Source organism: Patagioenas fasciata, chromosome 16 (assembly GCF_037038585.1).
Source record: "Patagioenas fasciata isolate bPatFas1 chromosome 16, bPatFas1.hap1, whole genome shotgun sequence".
Classification (NCBI taxonomy): Eukaryota; Metazoa; Chordata; class Aves; order Columbiformes; family Columbidae; genus Patagioenas; species Patagioenas fasciata.
The window spans coordinates 4,821,929-4,846,517 of record NC_092535.1 but is presented as its reverse complement, the minus strand read 5'-3'; the positions used below and the strand labels follow the sequence as shown (position 1 = coordinate 4,846,517).

The 24,589-nt window shown below is 52.5% G+C and overlaps 2 protein-coding genes across 7 annotated transcripts in view; one reads left to right on the top strand and one right to left on the bottom strand.

Moving 5' to 3' along the window:
* STK4 (serine/threonine kinase 4) overlaps window positions 1-5,452 on the top strand; it is a 42,147-nt gene extending 36,695 nt beyond the window's left edge. The window contains exon 11 of the mRNA XM_065849851.2: window positions 2,275-5,452. Within this exon, the coding sequence (XP_065705923.1) occupies window positions 2,275-2,433 (159 nt within the window). The 3' untranslated portion in view covers window positions 2,434-5,452. The remainder of the gene's footprint in view (window positions 1-2,274) is intronic.
* A 4,746-nt stretch (window positions 5,453-10,198) lies between these two features.
* On the bottom strand, window positions 10,199-23,850 carry KCNS1 (potassium voltage-gated channel modifier subfamily S member 1). Of its 6 annotated transcripts, none has more exons than XM_071815616.1 (3): window positions 22,949-23,850; window positions 16,720-17,712; window positions 10,199-12,779 (listed from the first exon to the last, which is right to left on the bottom strand). In XM_071815616.1, the coding sequence occupies exons 2-3, from the start codon at window positions 17,683-17,685 to the stop codon at window positions 12,324-12,326; spliced, it is 1,422 nt and encodes a 473-aa protein (XP_071671717.1). In that variant the 5' UTR covers window positions 17,686-17,712; window positions 22,949-23,850; the 3' UTR covers window positions 10,199-12,323. The 6 variants fall into 6 exon arrangements, with proteins under 6 accessions (XP_071671717.1, XP_065705910.1, XP_071671719.1 ...); XM_065849838.2 differs by lacking the exon at window positions 22,949-23,850 and adding an exon at window positions 22,462-22,581; XM_071815618.1 differs by lacking the exon at window positions 22,949-23,850 and adding an exon at window positions 22,114-22,418.
* Window positions 23,851-24,589: the final 739 nt, after the last annotated feature.

Below are 24,589 nucleotides of genomic sequence, written 5' to 3'. Positions count from 1 at the left end.
ATCAGTCTTAAATAGCTACTTTGATCTATGTTCTACATCATGCATCCGTACAGGTGACCACTTCCCAGCTTGTTCATATTAATATGTATCTGTTGGCTTTTGCCCACTTCAGACTTATCTGTACTCCAAGCATCCTCCATACCATTTGTCCTGACAAACACACGATCCCGGGACCTGCCGAAGCCATTACGTCCCCCTTAGCAGACAGGCTGTGTGTGTCGGTATCCACGGAGGATGTCCCACAATGCTAGAGCACGTTCAAGAAGACCCAAAGCGCAGCATTTTCATTTACTGCCACTTTCTTGATTTTGGAGACAACATTGCTGTAAATCAGCTCTGCCCTTTGGTTCCAACTCTGGCAATTTGTGTCCGGCTGTAGGCAGCACCCAGCACTTCGGGAGGATGATGGAGAAGGCTCCAAGGGCACCCATGGAAGATTGCAGCCCCAGACCCATTTCTGACACCTAAATAGTAGGCTTAAGTGTGAGTGAGGTGGTTTATATCTCTTCAAAACTCTCACCTTGCACTGGGAACTCTGTGAGAGCTGACAGCCATTTGAGATGATATAGCTGCTTAGTATATGTGTTCAGTACTTGAATTAATGTTTTCTTCCTTTTTGCATTTTTATTGGACTGTTCAGTTTGCTGGGCTGTGAGGAAGAGGAGTGTTGAATAATTACCTGCTCCATAATAAGCTTGTGTGAAAAGGCAACTGGTGCCATGCATCAACTTAAACTCCTGTCTGGTAAAGTTGCATTAATGTGTGTAAATAATGTATATCATTGTGGAGGAAGTGCTTTGTCTTTTTAATGAACAGCTGGCTGATGGGAAAGGCAGAAGGACTGTATACCCTTGCCGAAAAGGTTTTGTTTCACTTGTGCTTAGATTATTAAAGTGGATAGGTGATCTGGTAACTGAAACTAGGAAATACCTTATTTTGCAGAAAATGCTAAAGAATTTCAAAAGACCTTGTGAGAAATCGGCTAACAGATGACTTTGTGGTTTGAGAACTGGTATGTGTCCACCTCAGGAAGAAGGATCACGGTTTTCTTATTTTAGTGTTCACATACACTTTAAGGACTGATGCAAACTATACAACTGCCGTTAAACAGCCAGTAATTCACTTGTTGCCTTATAACAGGCAGCAAGCGTTTCGCTGTGTGTTTTGGTTCAGAAATGGCTTGAAGAATAACCACGATATCTGACTAATTAACAGCTAAACCAGGACAGCAGCATCCCTTGCGTCTAACTGACGTAATAAAGATAAGTCATTCAGTTATGACATTGCTTGAAAGTCTAAAAACTGACTCGCATGTTTTCAGTATCCATAGCAAGTGGTGCCAATAACCATTCCTGTCCTGCTGCGGTGGCTGCAAAAGTGTCTCCTGGGGGTCGCTTGGTCTCGGATGGAAAAAGGACCAATGCTTAGGTGAACCTTTGAAGCACTTTAGGTGTCCATATTTTTTAACATTATCCTAAAATCCTATATGTTCCTTAGGTTATAATATTAATATTTTATGTTAAGAGTGTAGCAATGGACACCTTAGGCTGTCCCAGGCCACACTCGGCATCTCCAATCACAGAATAAAACTTCTCTGTGCCAGTTTTGAGCAAACTGGCACGCACCAGAGAACCAATTAAACAAAGGGCACGCAGACAGGGAATTCAGTGAAGGGAAGCTTGTCCAGACTAGCCTGACATCTTCGCGTGTACAATAAAATACAAATTGTACTTGCATATTATATCAGTGTGAGGCTGACCTGAAGCGACCTGTTGTGTGTGTGCTGGGATTTCCAACTAGGAGGAGTCTGAATTCCTCACCACCACTGAGGTTCAACCTGATTGTACATAAGGATTTGTTTTCTCCCTGTTCCTATCTGTTTCCCTTTGTCACTGAGCAGATGAAGTTTAGTTGCAAGGAAAGGGGTGGGGGACAGCACTTCACTTCTGCTCCATCTCAATACAGTATTTCTGCCCTGAGCCTGCAAAATGAAGTGTTAGAAAAACAACTCAGTAAAGGAAGCATTTTGCTGGTTGATTGATACACTCACGCTGTCACTAAATAGAGCATGTGCTATATCGGTAAAATGAGCGCAAGCAGCCCGGTGTCCTGCGCGTCACGCCGGTCTCGTTGAGAGCAGCAACCTGAGCAGAACGTTTCCACCTTCTCCTGCCAGCAGACACCTTGTGACCGTCAGACAGGCAGCGAAATCCCTGTAGTCGTGTGGCTGGTGGCTGTACTGATGCCGATGTCTGTTCTTTGTCTCCCTGCTAGCTAAAGACTTGGAGTGTGGACGAGCTGCAGAGGAGGCTCTCGGCCCTGGACCCCATGATGGAGCAGGAGATTGAAGAAATCCGCCAGAAGTACCAGTCCAAGCGGCAGCCGATCCTCGATGCCATCGAAGCCAAGAAGCGGCGGCAGCAGAACTTCTGAGCCACCAGCAGAATATTCTTCCATCCTCAAAGAATCAGCTCCTTGCTTTTATGACTACTAAACAGATTGATTTCTATTGAAATATGCTAGCAAAATAGAGGGCAATACTTCTGCTCATTTATTTTTCCACAGCACCTTTGTGAACTCAGGAATGCCATTAAGTGGAAAATCCTGATGGTATGTTTTAATGTTAGACATATATTTAAAACATTATTCCGAAGGAGTTTTGTTACTGTTTTTAGGAGGATTGTTTTTAAATCAGAGGAACAGGTAGAAATAGACTGGTGAAAGCTGGCTTACTCTCTTTTCAACTGAACCTTCAGTAGTCCCATTTTGTTGTAAGTTAATATGGATTGTGGTATTTAACGGCTGCATCTTTTATGTGTTTTGTTTTTCTTTGCGAATGCACAGACTCAATTTGAAGCTGGTAACTGTTTCTTTCTACTGTTAAGGTACTGATGAGTTTTAGGTCACTGAAGATAGCAGGTAAGAACATGTACAGACTGTTTCAGCCTTTTGAAAGAAACTTAAATCTCATCTTTTAAAAAGCCTGTAATAAGCCCCATGCCTTACACTGTGTGCTTTAAGCAGATGTGGTTTCTTCAAAACCTCAGTTTTGTCCTCTTTTTGTGTTCTTTGTGAATGAATCCGAGTAGATAAAGCATGTTGTGCCTCCATCAGAAATTACATTCTGCAACTTGAAATCCACACTGACTTAAAACCAAAAGCCAACCAATGGTCTGATTCCCCTTTGTCCATCTGTTTGGGAATCTCCTTCAGGGAGACCCTGCTGACGATGGAGTGCTGGGAGAAGGCAGCAGGATTTGAATGGGTGGAAGTTGTGTGAACCTCTCTCAGGAATTAGGTACTTCTGCTGCATGTAAAAGGACTTAAAATAACCTCCGCAGTTCGTGAAATATTTTATAGGCTTCATTTCAGATCTTTGGATGCTTGAATAAAACTTAATTTCGCAATCCTTCACATTTCTGCAAGGATTGGCACATCATCAGAAAAGTTGAACTGCAAGTAAAGTCTTTGATGAATTAGCACAGATGTGCATTTATGGTGGTGAAGCAAAGGCGGAATTGATGTGGATGAGAAGACAATTACTGATGTCCTACTGGAAGAGATTCAGTCTCTCCCGGTTCCTCTGGATGCTCTTGTGTTCTTTCTTTACATTCCCCTGCCATTCCTGCCCTGCAGAGCTCAATCGAGGCAAATGCCCCAGCGTGTACAATCGCTGTGAGGACGGTGCAATGAACCCACACCGGTGGAGTGGAGAGTCCAACAGAAGCAGCAAAGAGCCCAGTTGTGGGGCAGAGACCAAGTGTTGCCTCTGCCCCATGGGCTGTGACGGCAGAGTTACGTAGTTTTAGTTGTATCTAGCGTATGATGAAAGGTTTGGATAGAGCACGTGTTCCTGCCGATTTGTTTTTATTTTACTCTGATAGAGGGAACAGTTTCCATGTCGTTCTTCTGAAATAGGCCTTGGTACATCACCTCCATGATTAAACTAAATAGCAGTGTCTCCTGAATTGAGTGCTGGTAGAGAGGTGAAGTGTTCATTTCACACCTCCGTAGGCTGTGATTTCCCCTTGGAGCTGACCCTTGGCCACTGTTAACAGGTAAACTCCATTGCTGGGAAAGGAACCAAGCCATCCCTACCCCCTCTGCGGATCTGGTTGCATCGGTTTGTCTGTGTTCGATACCAGTGCATGTGGGACATCAGCAAACCAGCTGTCCCACCGGGAAAAGGGGGGCAGCGGCAGTGTATTCGTGTGCGGAAGCCAGAGCGCATCCCAGGATAACCAGCCATTTGGTAGCCTCACGTGTTGGGAAAGTCTTGAATTAGAAAAAAACAAGTAATTAAAAGTTTTGTTGTTAATGGATTAAAATCCCTTAGTCTGAACTCTAATGAGGTCTAGAGAAGTGTTGTGTGAACATCGGGGCTTGTCAGAAATCTGTGCAATACGTTTTGCCCTAAACATGTGTTCATTGTGAGCAAAGTTGGTGAGCGTCCTTTGCCTCAAAGAAACTCCCACAGCTCAGGAGGCGGTTCTGTGGTCGAGTGCTGGATCCCGTAGTGGTCCCTGGGCTGGATCTGGCCCGACACCTGGTGTGACAGGCATGGCTGTGACGTGGTGAACACTGCGCTGCTCATGGGTTGTGGAGCGAGCAGATCCTGCCGGGAGTAGTTTTACCTCTGCACTGTGTAGGTGACTTTCTAGTGATCGGAGGGCATTAGAAAACCCACGTTTTAGGTGAAACTCCCCAGGGTGGTGTCTGTTTACAGAATATGCAACCTGTGACTGCTGTAACTGAATGTAAGCACTCTTGAAATACTCTGCTTTGCTGATGTGATTGTCTTAAAATACAGCAAGTGAACCAAAATAAGTAAAACTGGTCCAATGGCTTAACTGTCTCTGAACATTTCTTAAATGCTTGCAGTGGCTGAGACATAATTATGGTTCTTGCACTTGGAGTGCTAATGCAGAGGAATTATTTTCTCCTTCACTGGTTTTCAATCTGTTAGGGAAAACAATTCCTTGTTCGGTTCCTGTGTAGAGCTGGGAGCACAGTACCTGCTCATGTGCCATAGAGGAAAGCTGTTTGACCAAGTTTTTAAGCAAAAAAGCTTGCTTAATCGTGAAGCTGCATTTGTGTGCTCCTCAGGTCCACCTGCATTGCTGAGTGTTCTGGACAAGCCCTCGTCTGTTCTGCTGAAACTCAGAGATCCTGATGACGTCAGTCATGTGAGACTTAAAAATGTGAAGTTTGTAGCTTTAACTTTTTTGTAACAAAGAAATTAGCAACACTGGCATAAAGTGCTGACTTGAAATGCTATTTTGTAAGATCTGGCTGTTTGTATATAATAGCATTGGGTCATTAGTTTGTATATGTATGAAATAGTAACTTTTATTGCATTCCTCTGAGTTTGATACAGGAGATTTTGTTTGATCTTTCTCAATTATCTTGCCTTACTTGTTCAAAGGGACAAATAAACTGTCCTTACGTGAAAGCATCAGTGTCACGACTCATTTATGCATTAAAATACTCTGGTGTATTATTGCTTATCAGGACAAGTTTTAACGTGACATGACCTTAGTCAAACGTTATGCAAAATTCTGGAGGAACATGCAAGCTTTAATAAACACAGGCAGTAAACATGTCAAATACGTTTTTGAACAGGTGGTTCTCTAGCATTAAAACGATACTCATTCTGCAGCTTGAGGAGAATTGCTGCAGCTCAGGGGCAGCTCCTTGTGCTCTGAGGTGGTTCAGGAGGACATGAAGCCCAGGCCACTCAGGAGGACGTGGTGGAACTCAGGCCGTTCAGGAGGACGTGGTGAAGCCCAGGCCGCTCAGGAGGACGTGGTGAAGCCCAGGCCGTTCAGGAGGACGTGGTGAAGCCCAGGCCGTTCAGGAGGACGTGGTGAAGCCCAGGCCGTTCAGGAGGACGTGGTGAAGCCCAGGCCGTTCAGGAGGACGTGGTGAAGCCCAGGCTGCTCAGGAGGACATGGTGAAGCCCAGGCCGTTCAGGAGGACGTGGTGAAGCCCAGGCCGTTCAGGAGGACGTGGTGAAGCCCAGGCCGTTCAGGAGGACGTGGTGAAGCCCAGGCCGTTCAGGAGGACGTGGTGAAGCCCAGGCCGTTCAGGAGGACGTGGTGAAGCCCAGGCTGCTCAGGAGGACATGGTGAAGCCCAGGCCGTTCAGGAGGACGTGGTGAAGCCCAGGCCGTTCAGGAGGACGTGGTGAAGCCCAGGCTGCTCAGGAGGACATGGTGAAGCCCAGGCGGTTTCCAGGCGGTTTCCCCACACCAGGGAGCGTTGGCAGCTCTTCCTGGAGCTGCAATCACCCAGGAGGTTCGTTTGCCCTGTGGGCTGCTCCGGCAGATGGGGAGGGTGACTGTGCTGTACATCTCGCTCTGCTCTGCTATTTCACACTGCAGCAGTTGCAATCAGGTTTGAGGCTGGGTACATAGTGATTTATCCACCTTCCTACACAACAGGTGAGGCTAGAGGCTCGCTTGCCTAATTCTGGCTGACTTGCTGCACTTTCAGCTTTCTAGCTCGGAAAAAGCTGAAGCTGACAGTGAGTGGGTGCTGCCTTCCAAGGGTGAACTGTTGGCTTCTACGTGGTTTCCCTGAGCAGTTACTAAATCTGTCCTGAAGGGATGACTAACCGAGGCAGAGACAGAATTCATTCAGGAGTCAGCTTTGGTTAGCAATCGCGGAAGAGACAAAATAGATCTGAGCTTCTGAATGTTCGGGAGGAGCATGGAAATCAAAGGGAAGGACACTGCAGGCATTTCTAGTAACTGGGAAAGCCTGGAGCTCTTGCATGTTCTGAGCAACGTTACTGGGGTATTGTGGAACCCAGCACGGAGGGAGAGTCGTGTTCCCAGCACTGCAGCCACATAAATATGAATTGCATCTGACTTCACCAAACCAACAACTGAGCAGTAGCTGGGGCTGATGTTCAGCCTGGTTCTTCCCCACCACGGGGGAAAAGTCAAGTTCCCATGAAGCTGCAGCACCAGCAGCTTTTCTTCTCCCATAGTGACTGTCAGCACTAAGGTACAGATGTTGCTGTGCCAGTGTCCTTTATGCACAGCTCCTCTTCCCTGCACCCTCATTCTGTCCCGTTTCCTCCTGTCCACAGGCCAGAAGAGCCTGGGCATGTGCTGAGATAAATGCTTTGAGTGTTGGCTGACAGCCCTGACTTGAGAATTGACAATTTTTCATCGCATTAATCACTCTGGCAAAATTTTAAAGAGTCAAACCAGGAAAACACCCATCAGCTCTTTCCAGACTGGAAGTGACTTAATTGTCCTTTAATTTAAGAGTCCAGGAAGACAGCCAAGTTGTTCAAAAAACTTTTAAACAATTCAATTCCATCTACGAAGCACAGTCTGTTCTGCTCCCCTCTGTGTTGTTACTGTTAAAATCGATACAGTGCTGGACATGGAGAGAGCCCAGAGTCCCTGAATCAGGGTGGTCGCAGCAGCAGAAAATACATATATATATATATATATATATATATACACTTGTACCTCTGCACCATCAGCAGATGGCTGAGCTGTGGGGCAGCCTTTCCTCACTCTGAGAAGCTCACAAGCTCTGGACCATCACTCATTGACCATAGAGGGGATGATGGTGAAACAACGGCGTGGGGCAGTTTTCCCCAGCTGGTGGTGACCATGTCCTGCTGGTGCTTTGCTTCCCCACACACCTGACCTGTGTTTTTCTTCTCCTGAAGTTGTGTGACCTCTCTGGGCATACTTATTTAACTTAATTCCACCCTTTCAAAGCTATTTAGTTATCTCAAATGCTTTGAATGAAAGTCTTGTGTTCACATGGTTTTTACAACTAAGTTAATAGCTATGGTTCAGATAAAGGCTAAAGCAAACCCATGAGTATATGCAGACCTGGGGGCTTTCATACTACCAGGATAAGGTATTTTAATTTTGTAAAAACAAAAATAAATTACTGCACTCTTTGCCTTTATTGGTTTCACACAGTCCAGCAAATACAGGAATTACACGGAATGCTGATTGAACAGGTACCTCCTCAAGCAGTCAGCTCTGGTTTGTGACTCCCTGAACCGAGATCAGCTGGGCTGTAGGAGCCAACGAGCAGGAGAGATCCCAGACACGCTGCTCCCGGTGAGCCCGTCCTTCCCACCGATCAAACCCTGCAACATCTCCTGGTTTTCCAGTAACCAGCCCAGGGCACAGACCCTGCTCAGGGTCATTGTGGGTCTTGAAACTTGGAAGTTTTAAATAGAAGTAATGAAGTTTACTTTGTGGAGCAGAGTTGTCTAATTTCCCGCTGGATGAAATAGCTTAATAAGGTCACTCCTTAATCACCATTCCCGGGAGGCAAGAGTCACTCTTTCATCAATCATTTTGTGTGTGGAGAGCAGCTTTTGTAGAAAGAGCCTGATAAAGTGCTTAATTGATTTACCCACTGTACCCAATGAAAATGCAGTCACTCTTGGGAAAACTGATTAGGGATTAGCAAAAGTACAAGAATTTCCTACTTGCCTTAGAAACAGTAAGTTAAACCAGTCCTGGCAACCCATGGCTGCACAGAAGTGTCTTGCTGAGGCGAACGTGGGCTGTGATCACCCACTCCTGGTGCTGGGCACCTTCCTGCACCCAGTTCCCGGCTCTGCAGAGCTCGAGCTCTGCTGGAGCCGCCTGCACGGCAGTGGGAGGATTTTCCCAGCGCAGTCACTCATGGCCACGCAAATCCCGGTGTCTTCACAGAGAGCAGGAGGCTAAAAAAAGAAAACGTCTTTTGTGGCTTTCCCAAAGCCCAGCCTGGAGCTTGGGCACGCCAGCCCGCTCCGAGGGCAGCTGCTGTTTGCAGAGGGGCTCACGGGGGTCCTGCCTTCCTTTTAACCCCACGTTAGGGGAGCTTTTGCCTCAGAAAGATTAGCAGCATGTGGGGCTTTTTTAATGGAAAACTCTCGAAGGAATAAAGAGTAAACTCTATTTTTGTTCCTCCCCTCCTATCACATCTAACAGAGGAATGCACTCAGTGCAGGGAGAGCAGCAGCTCGTCCTGCCCTCCCCAGCCAGCCCCCTGCAGTGAGCAGCCCAGAGACACCCTGGTCATCTCAGAGCATCAGAGAGGCCACTTACAGCGTCAGAATGAGCTCAGCCTCTTGTGCTGCCTTCAGGTTATAGGAGGATAAATCCAGGGCAGCATCAGAGCACAAACTACACCCTCTGAAACACAGGAGAGCCAGCTCACCAAGATCAACCAGCTGCTTCAAGCTGGATGTGCTGGGGGGGGACACCTCCTCTCTGGACAGAAAACTGGTGCCATGCTCACTGAGGCTGGTTCAGGATGTGGCTCCTTGTGTGCTCAGCCCCTGCTCAGGGGCTTAAAACCCCCCACAGGTGCAGAGGTGTTTCCTTAGGCAGCCGGTGCTGCACGCTGCTGCCCTCAGGGCTCTTCTAGACCTCCCAACAGATTACCCAATTTTCCAAAGGCCACAAGAAGTGCTGGCCAGAGGCAGCTGGTGATGATGTAGCTTAATTAGTGCTAACTCTCATCTACTAATGAGCACAGTCCCTATCACGGGCAGTTCACAGCCTGGGTGCTGGAAGCTGGTCTTGAGTTTTGCCTTTACAGCGAGGAAGGCAGCTGAATGTGATCAGGACCGCTAAAGCTCAGGGGATGTTCTCCATGCCTGGAGATGGGATTTAAGCACAGCTTAAGCAGCTACTGGCCTGCACAAGCTAGCCTGAATTTGTCTGGGTGGGCTTCAGGGCCCATGGCTTTAATACTTGGAGCTGATGGAAGTATCAGGGCTGAATGGGATGAACACAGCTGTTGGTGTTAGGGACCGGCTCCTCTGGGGTCTCCAGAGCTGCAATGGGCAGTGTCCCCTCTCCACCCTGGGCACTGCTCCCCTGCCCTTGCTAACAGCCATCAGCAAAACGGCTGGGAAACCAACAGGGAGCGTGCACACGCATCCTCCAGCCTTCTGCTGGCAAAGGTGAGCTTAAAATATTGTTTAACCAAGTTAAACAACAAACACCTGCTATATTTTCTTTTAAAATGGAGCCTTTTCTACTTTTAGTCCAAAACATGACCCGTGAGCCTGGAGTTAAAGTTTGTTTCTTAAAACAAGAGTGGTGTCAGGGGAAATAGCCACTAATTGGGGGCTGCTCACACCGAGCCCCTGACCTACAGGAGCACAACCCCTTTGAGCTGCCACGGAACAGAAAACCAGCGTCCAAAGCGGGTCACTTAGGTCTTTAATAAAATATACAGTATGCATCCCATGCATAGATAGAAAATTAATTTACATGCTCTTTTAATAATTATTTGCATAATGCTTTTTAATTAATATATGTAATTTAGTCTTCACATTTTAATACATTTTGCTACTGGAATATTTATGGAGAGAAGGGGAAGCTCCTTCCGTTATTCAAGTAACAGCGCAGCGGGAGCTGGTGGGGCAGCCGCTGCAGCCCAGCAGTCCCAGCTCGCAGCAAGGATGAGCGCAGAGACCGCAAACCGTCGATACTGGAAGACTTGGTGACGCCAGGAGCGTGAGCACTCTCCCATCCCACACCGCTGTTCCCTGGGTTCTGAAAGACTGGACCTGTGCTGGCGTTGGTTTGTCTTTTCTTCCTGGGGATCAGCAGATGGGTACGGGCAGAGCCAGCACCAGCAGCCGTTGCTGTGCCCAAAGGCAGCCAGGACAACTGGTGGCAAATGCCACGACCCAGGTGTCTGGGCCATCCTGCAGCTATCAACACATTTTTGAGCTGATTAGGTAACTGCAGGGTGCACAGGCATTGCTGGGTGTTTTCCTCTGTGCACAAAGGAGCTGCACCGTTTCCAAACAGAGAACTGGGGGTCAAGGAAAAACTCTGTAGGGAATTAATGCTGTGCTGGGAGCAGCCCCGAATGTGCTCAGCCAGGTGGGGGGTCCGGATGGGAAAGGATCTCAGCTTCTGGTCAGACCCCCCTGCCCAGCTGTGAGGTGCTCAGACGTGGTGGTGACGAGGAGCTGTGCAAGGTCCCCCATGTCCCAGCTGTCCTGGGCCATAGGGGTGCTCCCCACTGCAGAGGGCAGGTGAGTGCAACGGCACCTGGGGAGCTGGGCTCCCTGTGGGGACACAGGTGACGCCAGGGCGCTGTGTCCCCTCCTGCCCCTGCCAGGCCCCATGGCAGGGCAGGACGAGCCAGCAGAGTGAAGCCAGGCTGGGGACTGTGGCGAGGGGACCGGGCACGTACCGAACCCAGCTGTCTTTTGTCACCTCCACCCCATCACAGGCTGCTGCAGCCCCTGAGCTCCCTGTCAGCTCTTCCACAGTGGAAATCACGAGCATATGGCAATGGCAGAGGCAGCTTCTCCATGCCCAGGACTGCCCCACCACATCTGCTCCCTGACAGCTCTTGGCAGGGTCTCTGCCTCCCCTCTGGCCCGGGGTTTGGGTGCCAGCACCCACAGAGAGCAGCCACTCCTCTGAAACAAATGTCCCACAGCATGGGAGCCCCATGGAGTGATGGGCTTGCGGGGGAGACCCCACTGGGGGTGGCCCTCGGTTCCCCAAGCTTGATCTCCTCAGGCTACTCCTGGCTCAGAGCACAGTGTCCCTTTGCCTGCTCATCCCTGGCGGGTGTCCCTAAACAGTGCTCCCGGCCGTGCCACATTCCCAGCACAGCCCCAGCCCTGGGGGCTCCCAGCAATGGCAGCACAGGGGAGCAGGTGAACCCCGGTTGTGATGGAAGGAAGGTGAGGTCCAGTCAATGCCTCTCAGGGGCCGGGGGCAGTGGGGCTCACCTTGAGCTGGACACCACCTCTCCTCCCATACAGACTCATTTCCAACCCCCTTCCCCCCATGGCCAGTAGGGCTGCTGAGCCTTTTGAGGCTGTTTCCAGCTGGGGGTAGGACAAGGCTGGGGTGGGAGTTGGTGCTGAGCTGGCACAGGACCCGCAGGGACAGCCAGCCTGCCCACGGGCTGCCTCACCCTCAACAGCACTAAACCTCTGGCAGAGAAAAATCTCCTTTCACACGGCAGTGCCTGACCAGGGGTCACCTGTATTTCTTTTTTGTTTCTCACTCCCTTTCTGACAGGGGTATGACCAGCGCCGCAGCCTCGGGGGATCGGGGCTGTCACTGGGTGAGGGTTGAGACACATCCAGGTGGACCCAGCTGCTGCATCCCATAGCTGGAAACAGCCAATATCCACTGGGCATCTCCTCGAAGCCCTCCTGTCCTCCGCAGGGCAGGGGGATGCCAGGCACAGTGCGAGATGGGGAGAGCCTGGCTGCTCCGCCGTGTCCCGGTGCAACAGCCGTGCCGTGCTTGCAGTGAGCAAGTGGGTCCCGTGCATGCCCCGGTGCTGCGGCGCGGGGGTTCAGGGTGTGGGGTGGGAGCTGGGGGTCAGACCGCGGCGGTCGGGGCTGCCCCTGCCCAGAGAGGTCTCACTGAGAGCCTCCGAGTCTCGGTCGCGGCTGGAGATGCTTTCCACGTCCTCAGGGTCCTTCTTCCCGCTGTTCCTCACCGCCGCCTCCAGCGCCTTCTGCTTGCGGTAGAAATGGGAGAATTTGTTGAAGATGATGGTGATGGGCAGCGCCACGACCAGGATGCCTCCCAGGATGCAGCCCGAGGCGGCCAGCTTGCCCGCCACGGTGACGGGCACCACGTCGCCGTAGCCCACGGTGGTCATGCTGACAGTGCCCCACCACCAGCACGCCGGGATGGTGTCGAAGCCGACATCTTCCTCCTTCTCAGCGGTGTAGGCCACGCCGGAGAAGACAGAGACCCCCACGGCCAGGTAGAGCAGCAGGATCCCCACCTCACGGTAGCTGTGCTGGAAAGCAAAGCAGAGTGGTGGTCAGGGGACCTGGGGGGCCACAGAGCCCCCATGTTCTGGCAGGGCCAGGGTAAGCACCCGCCAAAGCCACTGCCATCCCGCCAGCACAGCTGGTCTACTCGCTTTTTGATTGTCACAAGCAAATTTCCTGACTGTTTCTGCCCACTGCTCTGCCACCTTGTTCTCCGTCTTTCGGGGAAAGGAAGGCAGAGCTCTGATCCTGGGGTTTTTTTCCATCTCCTAACAGCCAGAGAATGCTTAACTGGAAACCACATCATGACTAAATGAAACAACATTTGAGCAAAGCAAACAGCAGAAGACGTGGGAAAAGAGCTTCCACGGTCAAGATGAGACATAAAGGAGGTGGATTCACAGCAGGGAGCGAGAAGACTTTGCTTAGACTGCTGGCAAAAGCTGCTCAGCTAGTGCCAGTAATACTGGGGGCAAATAATGTCCTCCACTGTCGCCTCAGACTGCAAACGCCCTATAGCAGCTTGAACGAGCTCCTTGGGAAGGACAAACAGCTCAGAGCCACCACGTTTCAAGGATGTTTCATCACTTGGGCATGAAAGGCTCACTCCTGGCTGGAGCTCAGCAGCACATCTGTACGTCCCAGCTGGGGAGCAGCAGAGATGAATAACCTTATGCATTTTTAAAGAGTATCAGTTATGGCCCTGGGATGTGTTGGAGGGTGAGGGGGAAGTCAGGCAGCTCGGTAGCTCCTACTGCTTAAATTTACAAGCAGGGTCAGGGCTTGTGGCACAAGGGAGGCTCCAGGAGTCTCCCAGTTGATTCTCAGGCACCAGCTGCCACCTATTTGCAGCCTTCTATCCTTAAAAGGTGTGATTTGCTCACCTCTCTTTGGGTTGCTGCCTTGGCAGGAGGTCCGTCTGCCCCTGGGACAGCCATGGGCTGCGCATGGGCTCCTTCCCCTGCTGAATGCACGTATTTCCTGCAGTACAGCAGACAACAAATGAAACGGAAGAGCCCAGTTTGAGCCTGGCTGGAGATACCAGCGTGAGGATGGAGCATGGAGATGGCCTGCAGTAACCACAGCAGGGTGATGTATCTGCAGTCTGGGGATGTGCAGCCCCAGCTCTTCCAACCTATTTGTGTATTTAGGCCCCTCAAGAGACAGACAGCCACTCCTGGAGATCCCTGCAGACACCTAAATTACTCAGTGCTCACTAAGTGTCCCCCACTTACACCATTGGCTGTCAGTGGGGGACAGGCACCAAACCTGCTCCCGGGGAGCTGCAATAACGGTAACGAATGTCGTGTGTGGCAGAGAGGAAGGGCAGGGGTGTGTGGGAAGCCTCTCCTCAAGTTAAAAAGACCCTGGATCAGGCCCCAAGTAATCTGGAGACCGTTAAGGGTTTATGATGCGCAGAAGGCAGAAATCCCTCTGCTAGCACTTTTGTGGCAGGGGAACAATTACTTGGCTTGCCAGAGCCATCGCTCCCACTTCCTGGCTGTTAACAGCCTTTACTCCTCTGCTGCTGCTTTATGCTCTTGCAATAGGAAGTAAATTATGATTAACAAGACGTTGTAATTTATGTGCCCAGTAAATCACAATGCCAAGTGGTTGCGTCAGATTTGTGTCTTCGCTCATCCCCATTTACAGCTGGCTCCGGAGTCCCCGGGAAGCGGCACTTTCCAGCGCGTCACTCAGTGAATCAGCGGCTCGGCAGAGGCTGGAGCCGGGATGCTGCTGGCTCCCCGGATCTTGTCTGCTGCTTAATAACATGCAGATGAGCCCATCAGTCCCTGCTTTGCCGCAACGTGTTGTTCACGATGAAATGGAGCACAGAAAGGGATCAGAGAGCCCTTCCCATGTGTACAACTTTATTTAAATTTTGCAAGCAGTGCTACGTGGGTCTGTCACTTGCTAATTGCTCCTCCAAGGTGAGCGTGCAGCAGTAAGTATGGCACAGGTAGCACTTCAGGTGTCTTCATTTCAAACAAGCCTCCCTGGACTCTGCTTTCAGCAGGCTTTGAGGATGCCGGGAATTTTCCCCCTCTGCTTATTCTGATGCTCTGTGGGCTTTGCAGGACCAGTGCTAGGCTGGTCCTGCTTCACAGCAGAAGTTGGTAGAAGACCTTTCCTGCTGCTCATCCCCAGCCACACTCATGGTTGCTTTTTTCCAGGGCTTACCCATGGGGATGGCTCTAACCTGGCAGTTGAGTCCTACCGATACCAGGACACCTCCTGCTGGCCTCGCCACAGCTGCAGCAGTGACAAACAGGGTGTCCCCAGCCGCGGCTGTGCCCACTCCATCCTTGCGATGGCCCTTCAGAGGGAGCAGCACCAGGAGCTGCGGCTCTGGCCCCTGCCAGGCACTGCGTGGGAGGAAAGCATCCCTTTGGTTGAATTTCAAACTCTATTATTAAGATTGCTTTCTTTGGCCATTTGGCATAGCCTTTGTCTGAAGGAGGAAAAAAATACAAGGATATTTCATGAGCAGTGCTTGAAAAACAATCTTCTGGTTTAAATGTGGGGACCAGAGGTTGTCCCACAGGGAGAGGAGTTGTTTGTCCTGGTGATCCCCTCCCTGTACTCAGCACAAGCCCTGTGCCTCATGGGACATGGGGAGTATGTGTCACTCTGCATCTTGGCAGACTCGAGGACCCGCTTTAGGATTTCTCTTGATGTGGTCGCCAAGAATCAGAGACCATTAAAGGCTGAGTTTAATTTGCTTATGCATCAGGCTGGATTTTCTGTGTAAGCGCGGGAGGTGAGGGGCAGTTTCACCCTCCCCAGATTTGGGCACGTGTCCCTCAGCACCAGGAGGACGAAGGAGGGAGGGACGGTGGGGGAGAGCTGAGCTGTGTGGGGCACCATGGCTGCTCCATGCTGTGCAGCCACACTGCAGTGATGGAGCTCTGGACCACAGCACCGGGCTGGTGAGGATTTCCTGATGGCTTCATGCTTTGGCTTTTGTCACAGCTGATCTCAGTCTGTCTAAGGAGGCTGGGGATGGGGAGGAGAGACACAGCCTTGGGGCACGCCACGGAGGATGATAACATCCTCCCACTGAATCTGCGGGGATGCTGCCTCTTGGCATGCCTGAACCCTGGTCCTTGGCTGTCTCTGCATCATCCTCATCCCCTGGAGGACCATGAGGTCCTGGGGCCAGCTTCCCTCAGCCCTGTGCACCTTGCTTGCCCTGAGCTTTTCCAGCACCCTGAGGGGTGGCTGCTGGTAGCCCAGGCTCTGCAGAGGACAGGAACACTGTCTTGGGCTGGTTGTCCCAGTTCCTGCAGTTAGCCCTTTCTTTTTCTACTACTGCTTTGTGCCATCTGTGGTTAACCATGTGCCAGTCCCAAACTCATCATGTCATGGAGGATGCAAGTGTCAGCTCAGCTGGAGCAGGATCTCTATGTCTGCCTAGATGGGCAGACACCAAGGGTTGGAGTCACCTCTGGCCAGATGCCAGCATGTCCTTAGGAGGAGCCTCCTGCTTCTCCCCAACTGGGGACAGGAGCAGCTCCAAGCTGCCATACCCAGCAGCTGCTGGCTGGCCTGGTCCCTGCTCAGCAGCTCACTCACAGCCTTGCTGGGCACTGACCACTTCTGGTGGGACATCACCATCCACCTGTGCATGGCTGAGTCTGTTCCAACACCGTGCAATGGGGCTTGCACACCATGGTGGGGAAGGGGTGGCTGAGTCCCTGGAAGCATCAGTTCTGCATGAAGCAAAGTCTGCAAGCAATGGGGTGAACTGCTGTTTGCCTTACAAAGAGGGCTTGTACAGTGCTCCTCACACTTGGTTGCTTTAGCAGGCACGCAAACCGACAGCCCAGCTCACCACTCCAAGGACACTCTCCACGCACTACCCACCGGGAATGGGAATTTCTGCATCCTCCAGCTGTACCAGAGGTCTCCTTCTCACCCAGAGACTACAGGAGTAGATATGGAGATAGAGAACCAGGTTACCTTCAAGGTGGCCCCCAGTGACCTCAGTCCAGTGGAGTGCCGAGCCAGCTTCAGCACCCGGAATATCCTCATGAGCCGAAACACCTGCACGACCTTGCCCAGGTTGCCCAGCTCCGAGTCACTGCCCATAGTCACGTCCACCAAGAGGGTGAAGTAGAAGGGCAACACTGAGACAATGTCAATCAGGTTCAGCGGGTGCTTGAAGAACTTCCTGGGGTTGGGAGAGAGCAGCAGGCGGGAAGACACTTCGAAGGTGAACCAGGAGATGCAGAAATACTCCAGCTTGTGCAGGACAGGTTCGTCGAGCACGTTGCCATTCTCATCTACCTCTTGGTACTCAGGCATGCTGTGGATGCACATGGTGGCTATGGAAACCAGCACCACGCTGATGGACACGAAGCTGAAGAGTTTGCTGGGGATGGAGTAGCCGGGGTTCTCCATGGTGAGCCAGAGGCGTTTGCGCACATTGCCGCAGCGCAGCGTGCTGTAGTGCAGCAGGTCGTGGTTGATGTCGGAGATCTCATCAGGGGACGTGTCCACGCTGCTGACCTCACTCTCCTCATCCCAGTTGTGGTGCCGGCTCTCCAGTTTGCGCTCGTGGTAGCGGTAGCTGCAGCAGGAGTCCAGGAAGAACTCATTGATGCCCCAATACTCGATCTCCTGGCAGAAGGAGAAGACGCACAGCTCCTCCATGACGTGCAGCTTCCCCGTCTGGTAGAAGTGGAGGATGTAAAGGAAGAAGCCGGGGTTTCGGTCAAAGTAGAACTCCCTGGCGCTCACGTCGTAGTCATCGCAGAGCTGGAGGATGGACTCCTCCGAGTCGCAGAAGAGCAGGCGTCCCAGGCGGGTGTCGGGGAACTTGGAGAGGGCGCTGGAGCTGAGCCGTCTTCTCAGACCCCCCACGTTGATGTTGATAACGTCCTCCTCAAAACTGGGGCCCCAGTAATCAAAGGTCTTGTTGACCATGATCAGCAGAGCAGGAGCTGGTTCCACCTGCGGGCGAGACACAGGGGGGCTGGAGGGGACATGGGGCTCCCCCTGGTCCGGGTGCTCCTGGGTGAGGTGGGGGGGGAAGAAGCACCCTGGGGAGGGAGGGGGGATGTTTGCATTTTGAAAAGTGAGAACCAAGGAGAGAGGAGGGGAAAGAAGCAGCTTTTGGCTCTGCCAGTATGGAAGGAAAACGGAAAAAGCTCATGATTTTGCCAGGTGAAACTTTTCCTTCTCTTTTTTTTTAACCTCTTAGAGTTTCTCCCTTTGCAGATCATGAATGACCTGAGGAAGGCAGCTTACTGCCCCTCCAGCAGCTCATCCTTGGGGCTTTCCTTGTTCTAACAGGTAATTAGTCACTGAAGAGAGGATTTACCCCGCAAAGAGCCTCCCCCGTGGATAAAACAGATGCAGCGATTCGGCCCAAGAGCTTTGTAGCCCAGCTACCTACATTGCTAATTAGACCTGGTTGAAAAGTGCTTAGATGGTGCAATCTTCCCAACAGCAAAGGCAGTTTTGACAAAATCCAAGTGTTTTCACAAAGGTTTTAGGGAGAATTTCAGTCGAAGAAGTGTCAAAACAATCTGCCTGCTTCGTTTCCTCTTGTGTGCTCTGTCATGTTAAATATAAATATTATTTTTATATATCGAAACATAACAAAACCATTATTCAGAATGATTGATGACTCTGAGTTAAAAACCTCTGTGTTGGTAGGGAAATAAAAACCAAAGTTTTGATTTCTGTTGTGTTTCAGGATTTTAGAAGTTTCAAGGAGCTGAGCTTTTCCACCCAGCAGAAATTCCATTTTCTAATGAGCAGCAGTTAAAACATCTAACAAATAGAAGCATTCCCACACCTTCAACCCATCTTCATCAGAAGCTTAGCATAAAAAGGCAAATAGGAAGGTTTGTGATCTTTCTGTGTCACCTGGAAATCAAGCTTGTCCATGTACCTTATTCATCAAAACACCTGGGGGTGCCTTGAGTAGCCACACAGTCCCCCCACTCTTGGCACGGGGTGTTGGGTGTCCTCAGAAAGGACACTGGATTTGTTCTTTTGGTTGAGGAATTATATTTTTCCCCATACATGAGCTACTTTGGAAAAATCCCACTATCAGGTGTGAGTTGCTCCTGAGCTCTGCCCACACTTCCAGGGTCATTGCTGGTACTGACACAACTTCCACAGCCGCTGATGCTTTTGCTGCAGCGCTCGCTGGGGAACCTGTGACCTCCAGGCTGGGTTGTCTCCCACCTCAGAGCCTTCCCTCCCTGGTTTTCACCAGCCAGCTGCTGTTAGAAAAACCTCTCACCTTCTCTGTCTTGTGCCACCCGCTGAAGTTTTCAAACTTTCAGGTAACCCAGGGACACAGGCCACAGACAGGCAGCAGGAGCTGAGCGGAAAGGCTGCAGGTGCCACCAGACGCCACACAGGACACTCTGGTCCCACAGCAGCCACCGAGGGCCAAGGGCAGGTCAGTGACACGAGGCGGGTCCCCCCTGTCCTGGGGAATCCCGGTTCCCCTGCAGACACTTTTGCAGCCCAGCTCTGTGTTGCTCACTGACATCTCCTGGGGTTTATGGGGCAAACACTAAAGCTCCGCGTGTTTTCCCTTGTCTGAGAAGCGCAGTGTTAAAAGGTTTATCGGACCAGAAGGGACCTTGGGAATGTTTTCTCATCTAAATCTGGAGGTCAGAGCAGAGCTAGAGGGGGAGTGGTACCAGAGTGGTGGTTAGAAATAAACCCCAGAGGGATGTTTTTAAGCTGAGCAAGGCCGTGGGTGCAGCAAATGCCAGATTTGTGTGAAGTAGCCTGGCAAAGGCATCTGCTAACTCCACTGCATCTCCCAGCCAGGACTCCTTAAAGACATAGGCTTTGCACCACAGAGCCAGCGCTTCCCATTACACCACGTCTGGAGGAGAAAACTGGCTTGTGATGAGCCTCAGAGCTTAATGGACTCACTGTCTTGCCTTCCAAAGGGGAGGGAAAAAAAAAAAGGATCATTTTTTTAATGCTTAAGATAAAAACAGGAGAGAAAAGGGAGTGTAAACACTCCTTTTCTGAGATAAATTGGAATTTCTGTGATAGATTAGCTTTTCTAGGGAAGACATCACACAGCCCATCTGTGGGGTGGGGATGACTAATCCAGGTTCCTTCCAGAAGGATGCTCGTGCATTCAGGCTGCAAACACACACACAGGGGCCATGGGGGTGGGTCTGTGGGATCCAGCTCATCCCACCCCCATCTCAGCCTCGCTCTGCACCCTCCCTGTGCAGCATCTGCTCTGGGAGGCCAGGCCAAGTGTCACCAAAATCAAAGGTGAGGTGGGTTGGGGGGGCACAGGGCAGCGCAGGTGGCTACTGGGACAGTGGGACAAGCCCAAAGGGATACTGCAGCTCAGCAGGACCATCCCCAGCACCTGGCTGTGGCTCTGGGTAAGATGTGCCAAACCCTGAGAGTGGGGAGGGAGCTCCCACCACCCTCTCAGCACCCCCTCCAAAAAAAAAGAGAAAAGTGGGTGTGGGGACCCCTCAAGCCTTTGTACCCCAGGGAATCCCTCCTGTGCAGGAAGCAGAGCGAGGAGAAGGGTTGTGAACTGTCTGAGATGCTCCCTTCTGATGTTTGCTTCTGAATAGAGCCAATTATTTCTGCCTGCATACAGCTTTCATCTAGGAATTTGAAGCAGCAATTAATAGTTTTATAACTCTTTTCCCTACTCGTTTCATGACTAGCTAAGCTCAGCTTTAGAACAAAGGTGAGGTTTGAACTAAGACCTGGCCTGATCTCCCCTGTTGGCTCATCAAAGCGTGAGCCTGTCTCACATTTGCTGGGGTATCTGCTGGGAAATAGAAGCTTACCTGGGGATGGTGGGGTGTCTTTTTGTTTTGAAGTGCAATTGGCAGAGAATACAAATGTCTCTGTCTGGAATAATACGAATTCGCAAAATTTTTTCTTTAGTTAACCCAAAATTTCCATAAATGGTTGGAAAAATAGAACAGATAAAGCCAGTCTCCTTTCGATAGATTTTTGAAATATGTTGTAAGCTATTTTAATGAGACAATCATCAGAATTACACAAGCCCAGTGTGAGCTGGGTGTTGGGCATTCAAATGAATATGTATCTCGTGGTGAAAAAAAATCTCTGACATATGAATTTATGACAGTGAAAAATATAAAACCAGATCAAGCATATCTGTAAGAAATGTTAGAAGAGTTTCCCTTGACAACGTATTTTTTGCTTAAAGGCTTTCAAATGGAAGTTATGTATGTTTATTCAAACTGGCAGAGGGGACCCAGGGGAGTGGGAAGGAAGCTGCTAATAGACATTCAAGTGAGGATGCAGCAAGTGCAGGGAGTATTGCACACAGGGGCTTTTCCAACCGGGTACAATGGATTTAGATTAACAGTCCAAATAAAAAGCCCTGTACTTACAGCTCAGCGAGGCTTCCCAGCGGGGAGTCGTGTGGCTTGTCTCAAAGGAGCCGTTAGAAACACACAGAGAAGGAGGAAACCCTTCATCCTTTGCCTGTAGCCCAGTCCTAAATGCTCTGTCACCCTGGGCTTGTGACCCTGCCCGTCCCAGGTGCACAGGGGTGGTGGCTGCAAACAGCTGAGGAAATGCTGTGTGGTTTGCCCGTGGGGCTGGGGTAGGGCTGGGGGGTCCCAGCGAGTACCTGGCAGGGGGAATGTGGCTGGGTGACCTTCCAGCTCCTGCAGAATGGTGTCCCCATCAGTGATGTGCTGGAGCAGGACTGGGGAGACACCTGCTTTCTGGTCACCCAGAAGCGTCCTTGCAGAGCCTTGTCCCCATCGCTGCAAGTGTCCCTGCACCCATCGGCCTGACGATGCTCAGGACCAAAGCATCGGGGGTGTTTGCCAGGCGGGCCGGGGGGAGCATAGAGGAGGGATTCCACTGCTAACTGCTCCCTGCAGGCAGAGCATCAGCTGCTGCTGTGTGCTGGCAGCCCACCGAAATGCCCGGGGCTGGGGATGCAGATGACAGGGGGACTCCCTGCTCTCTTCGGGTGCAGGAGGGGGTGATTACCGATAGCTCGGGTCTCTACTACGAGCGGGCAGCCCAGCGCCTGCTGCAGATGATGACCTGCCCTGTGCCAGCCTCTGCTCCCGGGTCCCACGCTGTGGCCGCGGAGCTCTCCGGAGGGAACCCCCGCGCCCTGCCCTGCACCCTGGGGAAGACGAGGAGATGCAGCCCCCGCCGGAGGAAGGCTTCGGGGAGAGGGATTTTCCTACACACCCCTCCTGAGGGACCGGGAGGAGTATCCCTGTGCCCTGGGTCCTAACAGCATCCCGGGATGTGGGTGCTGGCACGGTGGCTCCCTGCTCATCCCGGGATGTCGGTACCTCGCTTCCCCGCTCATCCCGATGTGCCGCTACCCTCATCCCTGCTCACCCCCGCATGCCGCTGCTCCGGTTGACCTCTCACCCGGGGATGCCGGTGCCCCGGTGCCTGCCGCGCCCCAGGGTGCTGATCCCTGCAACGCCCGGGGATGCCGGTACTCTGGCTTCCCGGGATGCCGGCTCCCCGTTCCCTGCTGTTCTCTGCTTTGCCGATCCCACGGTCCTCGCCGCGCCCCGTGATGCCAATGCCCCGGGTTCCCGGAATGCCGGTGCCTGCAGCACCCCGAGATGCTGCTGCCTGAGTCCCCGCCCCGCGATGCCGGTGCCCGCAGCGCTCCGGGTGCCTGTGCCCCGGGTCCCCGCCGCACCCTGGGTGCCAGAGCCCGGCCCCGCCGCTCACCTGCCTCGGCGCCGCCCCCGCCGCAGCGTGCGCGCCCGGCGCGGAGCCGCGGAGCCCTGCGGGGCCGGCGGCGGCGGCAGAAGCTCCTCGGGGCCGGAGCGGGGTCCCGCCCGCCGCCCCTCCCGGGTGCCGCCCTCCGGTCTGCCCGCAGCCGCGGGATGCGAGCGGGGAGGCGAGGCCGGTCCCCGGCGGCTGCGATGGGGCCGGAGCGGAGCGCAGCGATGTGTCCGTCCCCCCGCCCGGTACCTTGGGGCGTTCCCCGAGCTTTGTGCAGGGGAGAGGGCTGGGGATGCCGGGGGGAGCCCACCGCGTCCCCCGGGGCAGCCCACCGGGATCACAACACGGGGGACCAGATTTTAATAAAACCAGCTGACGGGTCGGTGCAGCTCCGGTGCAAGGCAGGTGGTTTCCTTGGGGGATGAGCCGGGATGGCAGCGGGACAGGAACCCTAGGACAGGTATAGGTGCCCCTACCCTGCCCGCCTTACCTGTTGGAAGTGCCCTTAGCAGCTGGACGAGCCTGCGGGGCGGCTGGTGGGTGCTGCAGCGGGGTACGGGCTTCGTCCAGCCCTTGCCTAACCGAGGTCTTTGCAAAGCTGCCCAAGCAGCGAGTGCTGCCCTTGGGGGGCTGAGCCCCTGGACCTGTGTGGGCTGCAGCGTGCTGTCCTGTGCTGTGGGTGTTCAAGGCCCCAGCAGCCGTGCTGCCCTGCACCGGGCAGATGATGCAGCTCTGCCCTTGCAGTCTCCCTCTATGTGATACAGCTCCATCTTCCTCCTTGGGACCAGGGCTGCACAGGGCACCGGGACAGTCCCCCAGGGAAGAGCCGCCCTGGCTTGTTGAGCTTCCCACTGTCTCTTTAAAAGCTTATCGGTTGGTGGGCAAAGGCGGAGAGTCCCAGGCACGACACACGCCGTGTTTCAGGTCAGCAAGCAGTCACTGCCACCCAGGGCCATCCCCATGTGGCCTTGGGACCACTGCAAGCGCACTAGTTTCCCCAGAAGTCAACTGCCAGAGCAGAGAGACAGGAAAAAAAAGGATGGGAGACCTTCCTGAGGTGATGGCAAGGGCTGCATGTCTGCACAGCAATGCCTCATTGCTCAAGCAGCCGGCACAGAGCAGCTGTGCCAGACCGGCAGCTCACACGGGGCGAGACTTCACACCACCCTCTGCACCGGATCCCTCGGCTTGCTGATTCCAGCCCAAGGGGCTGGAGCCTGCGGGTGCTCGCCATCCTCCAGGTTTGCATGTGGCTGGCTGAGAGCTCTTTTTGGTGGCGAGCATCCTTCCCCCTGCCCGCACGCCTGCCTCCCGCGGCCGCCTGTGCTGCCAGCCCCATCCCTGTGCCAGGCAGTGCTTGCCGCTGCGGGGCCGTCAGTGTGTTTCCATGTGTGTGGTGTGTCAGACTGTGTGTGCCGTGTGCTTGTTTAGATGGGAAGGAGGCAGCGCAGGGAGGGGGAAGGGATGACTTTGAAGGAGGCCTCAGAAAAGAAAAAAAAAAGAGGAGAAAAAAAAAAAAACTGAGGGAAATTCCTCTGTTCTGTGATATGAAGTGAAAAGCATTTATTTTTATGGCAATTAGGGATGGCTGAGCATCCCAGGAAGCTGCAAGATAAACATACCCAGCTTTGTCTGCTCCAGGCGCTTGCAAGCCCAGCTCACAGCAGGTGCTGAGCCCCAACGGGGTGCAGCCCACGGGGTGGGAGGAGGGCTGGCTCCTGCGTGTGGTTTTCTCTGCCTGTCACTGACATATGGTGATCAGGGTGAATTTTCTTTTCACGTCTGAAAATATTTCTCAGCCAGCCATTTTTCCAGGAAGGTGCTGCACATCACACTGTAAGGGCACCCGCTCTGTCCAGCACTTCATCTCTGCACCAGAGCCTCATTTATGCACCGCAGGGGAGACCAGAGCCTTGTCCCCCCCACAAACCACCTCTCCCAGCACTGGGAGGTTTGCTGAGCATTCCCTGGGCTGTGTGGAGGAGCTGAAGCGTGAGTGGGAAGTGATTCAGGGAGCTGCTGGGGCTCTGTCCCTAATGTCCGCAGGCTGGAGGGGTCACTCTGGGAAGGGGCTGGGGACACAGGGAGGGGAGACACCTCCACAGCTCCTGCTGCAGCTCAAAGCCCTGGC

Coding starts and splice junctions, on each gene's coding strand:
- KCNS1 (XM_065849837.2), bottom strand. CDS start 21,600: ATGCTCCCCCCGGCCCGCCTGGCAAACACCCCCGATGCTTTGGTCCTG. Junction 17,713..21,531: donor GCATCGTCAGGCCGATGGGT/GCAGGGACACTT, acceptor TCTCGCCCGCAG/GTGGAACCAGCTCCTGCTCT. Junction 12,780..16,719: donor CACTGGGGGCCACCTTGAAG/GTAACCTGGTTC, acceptor TTTGCTTTCCAG/CACAGCTACCGTGAGGTGGG.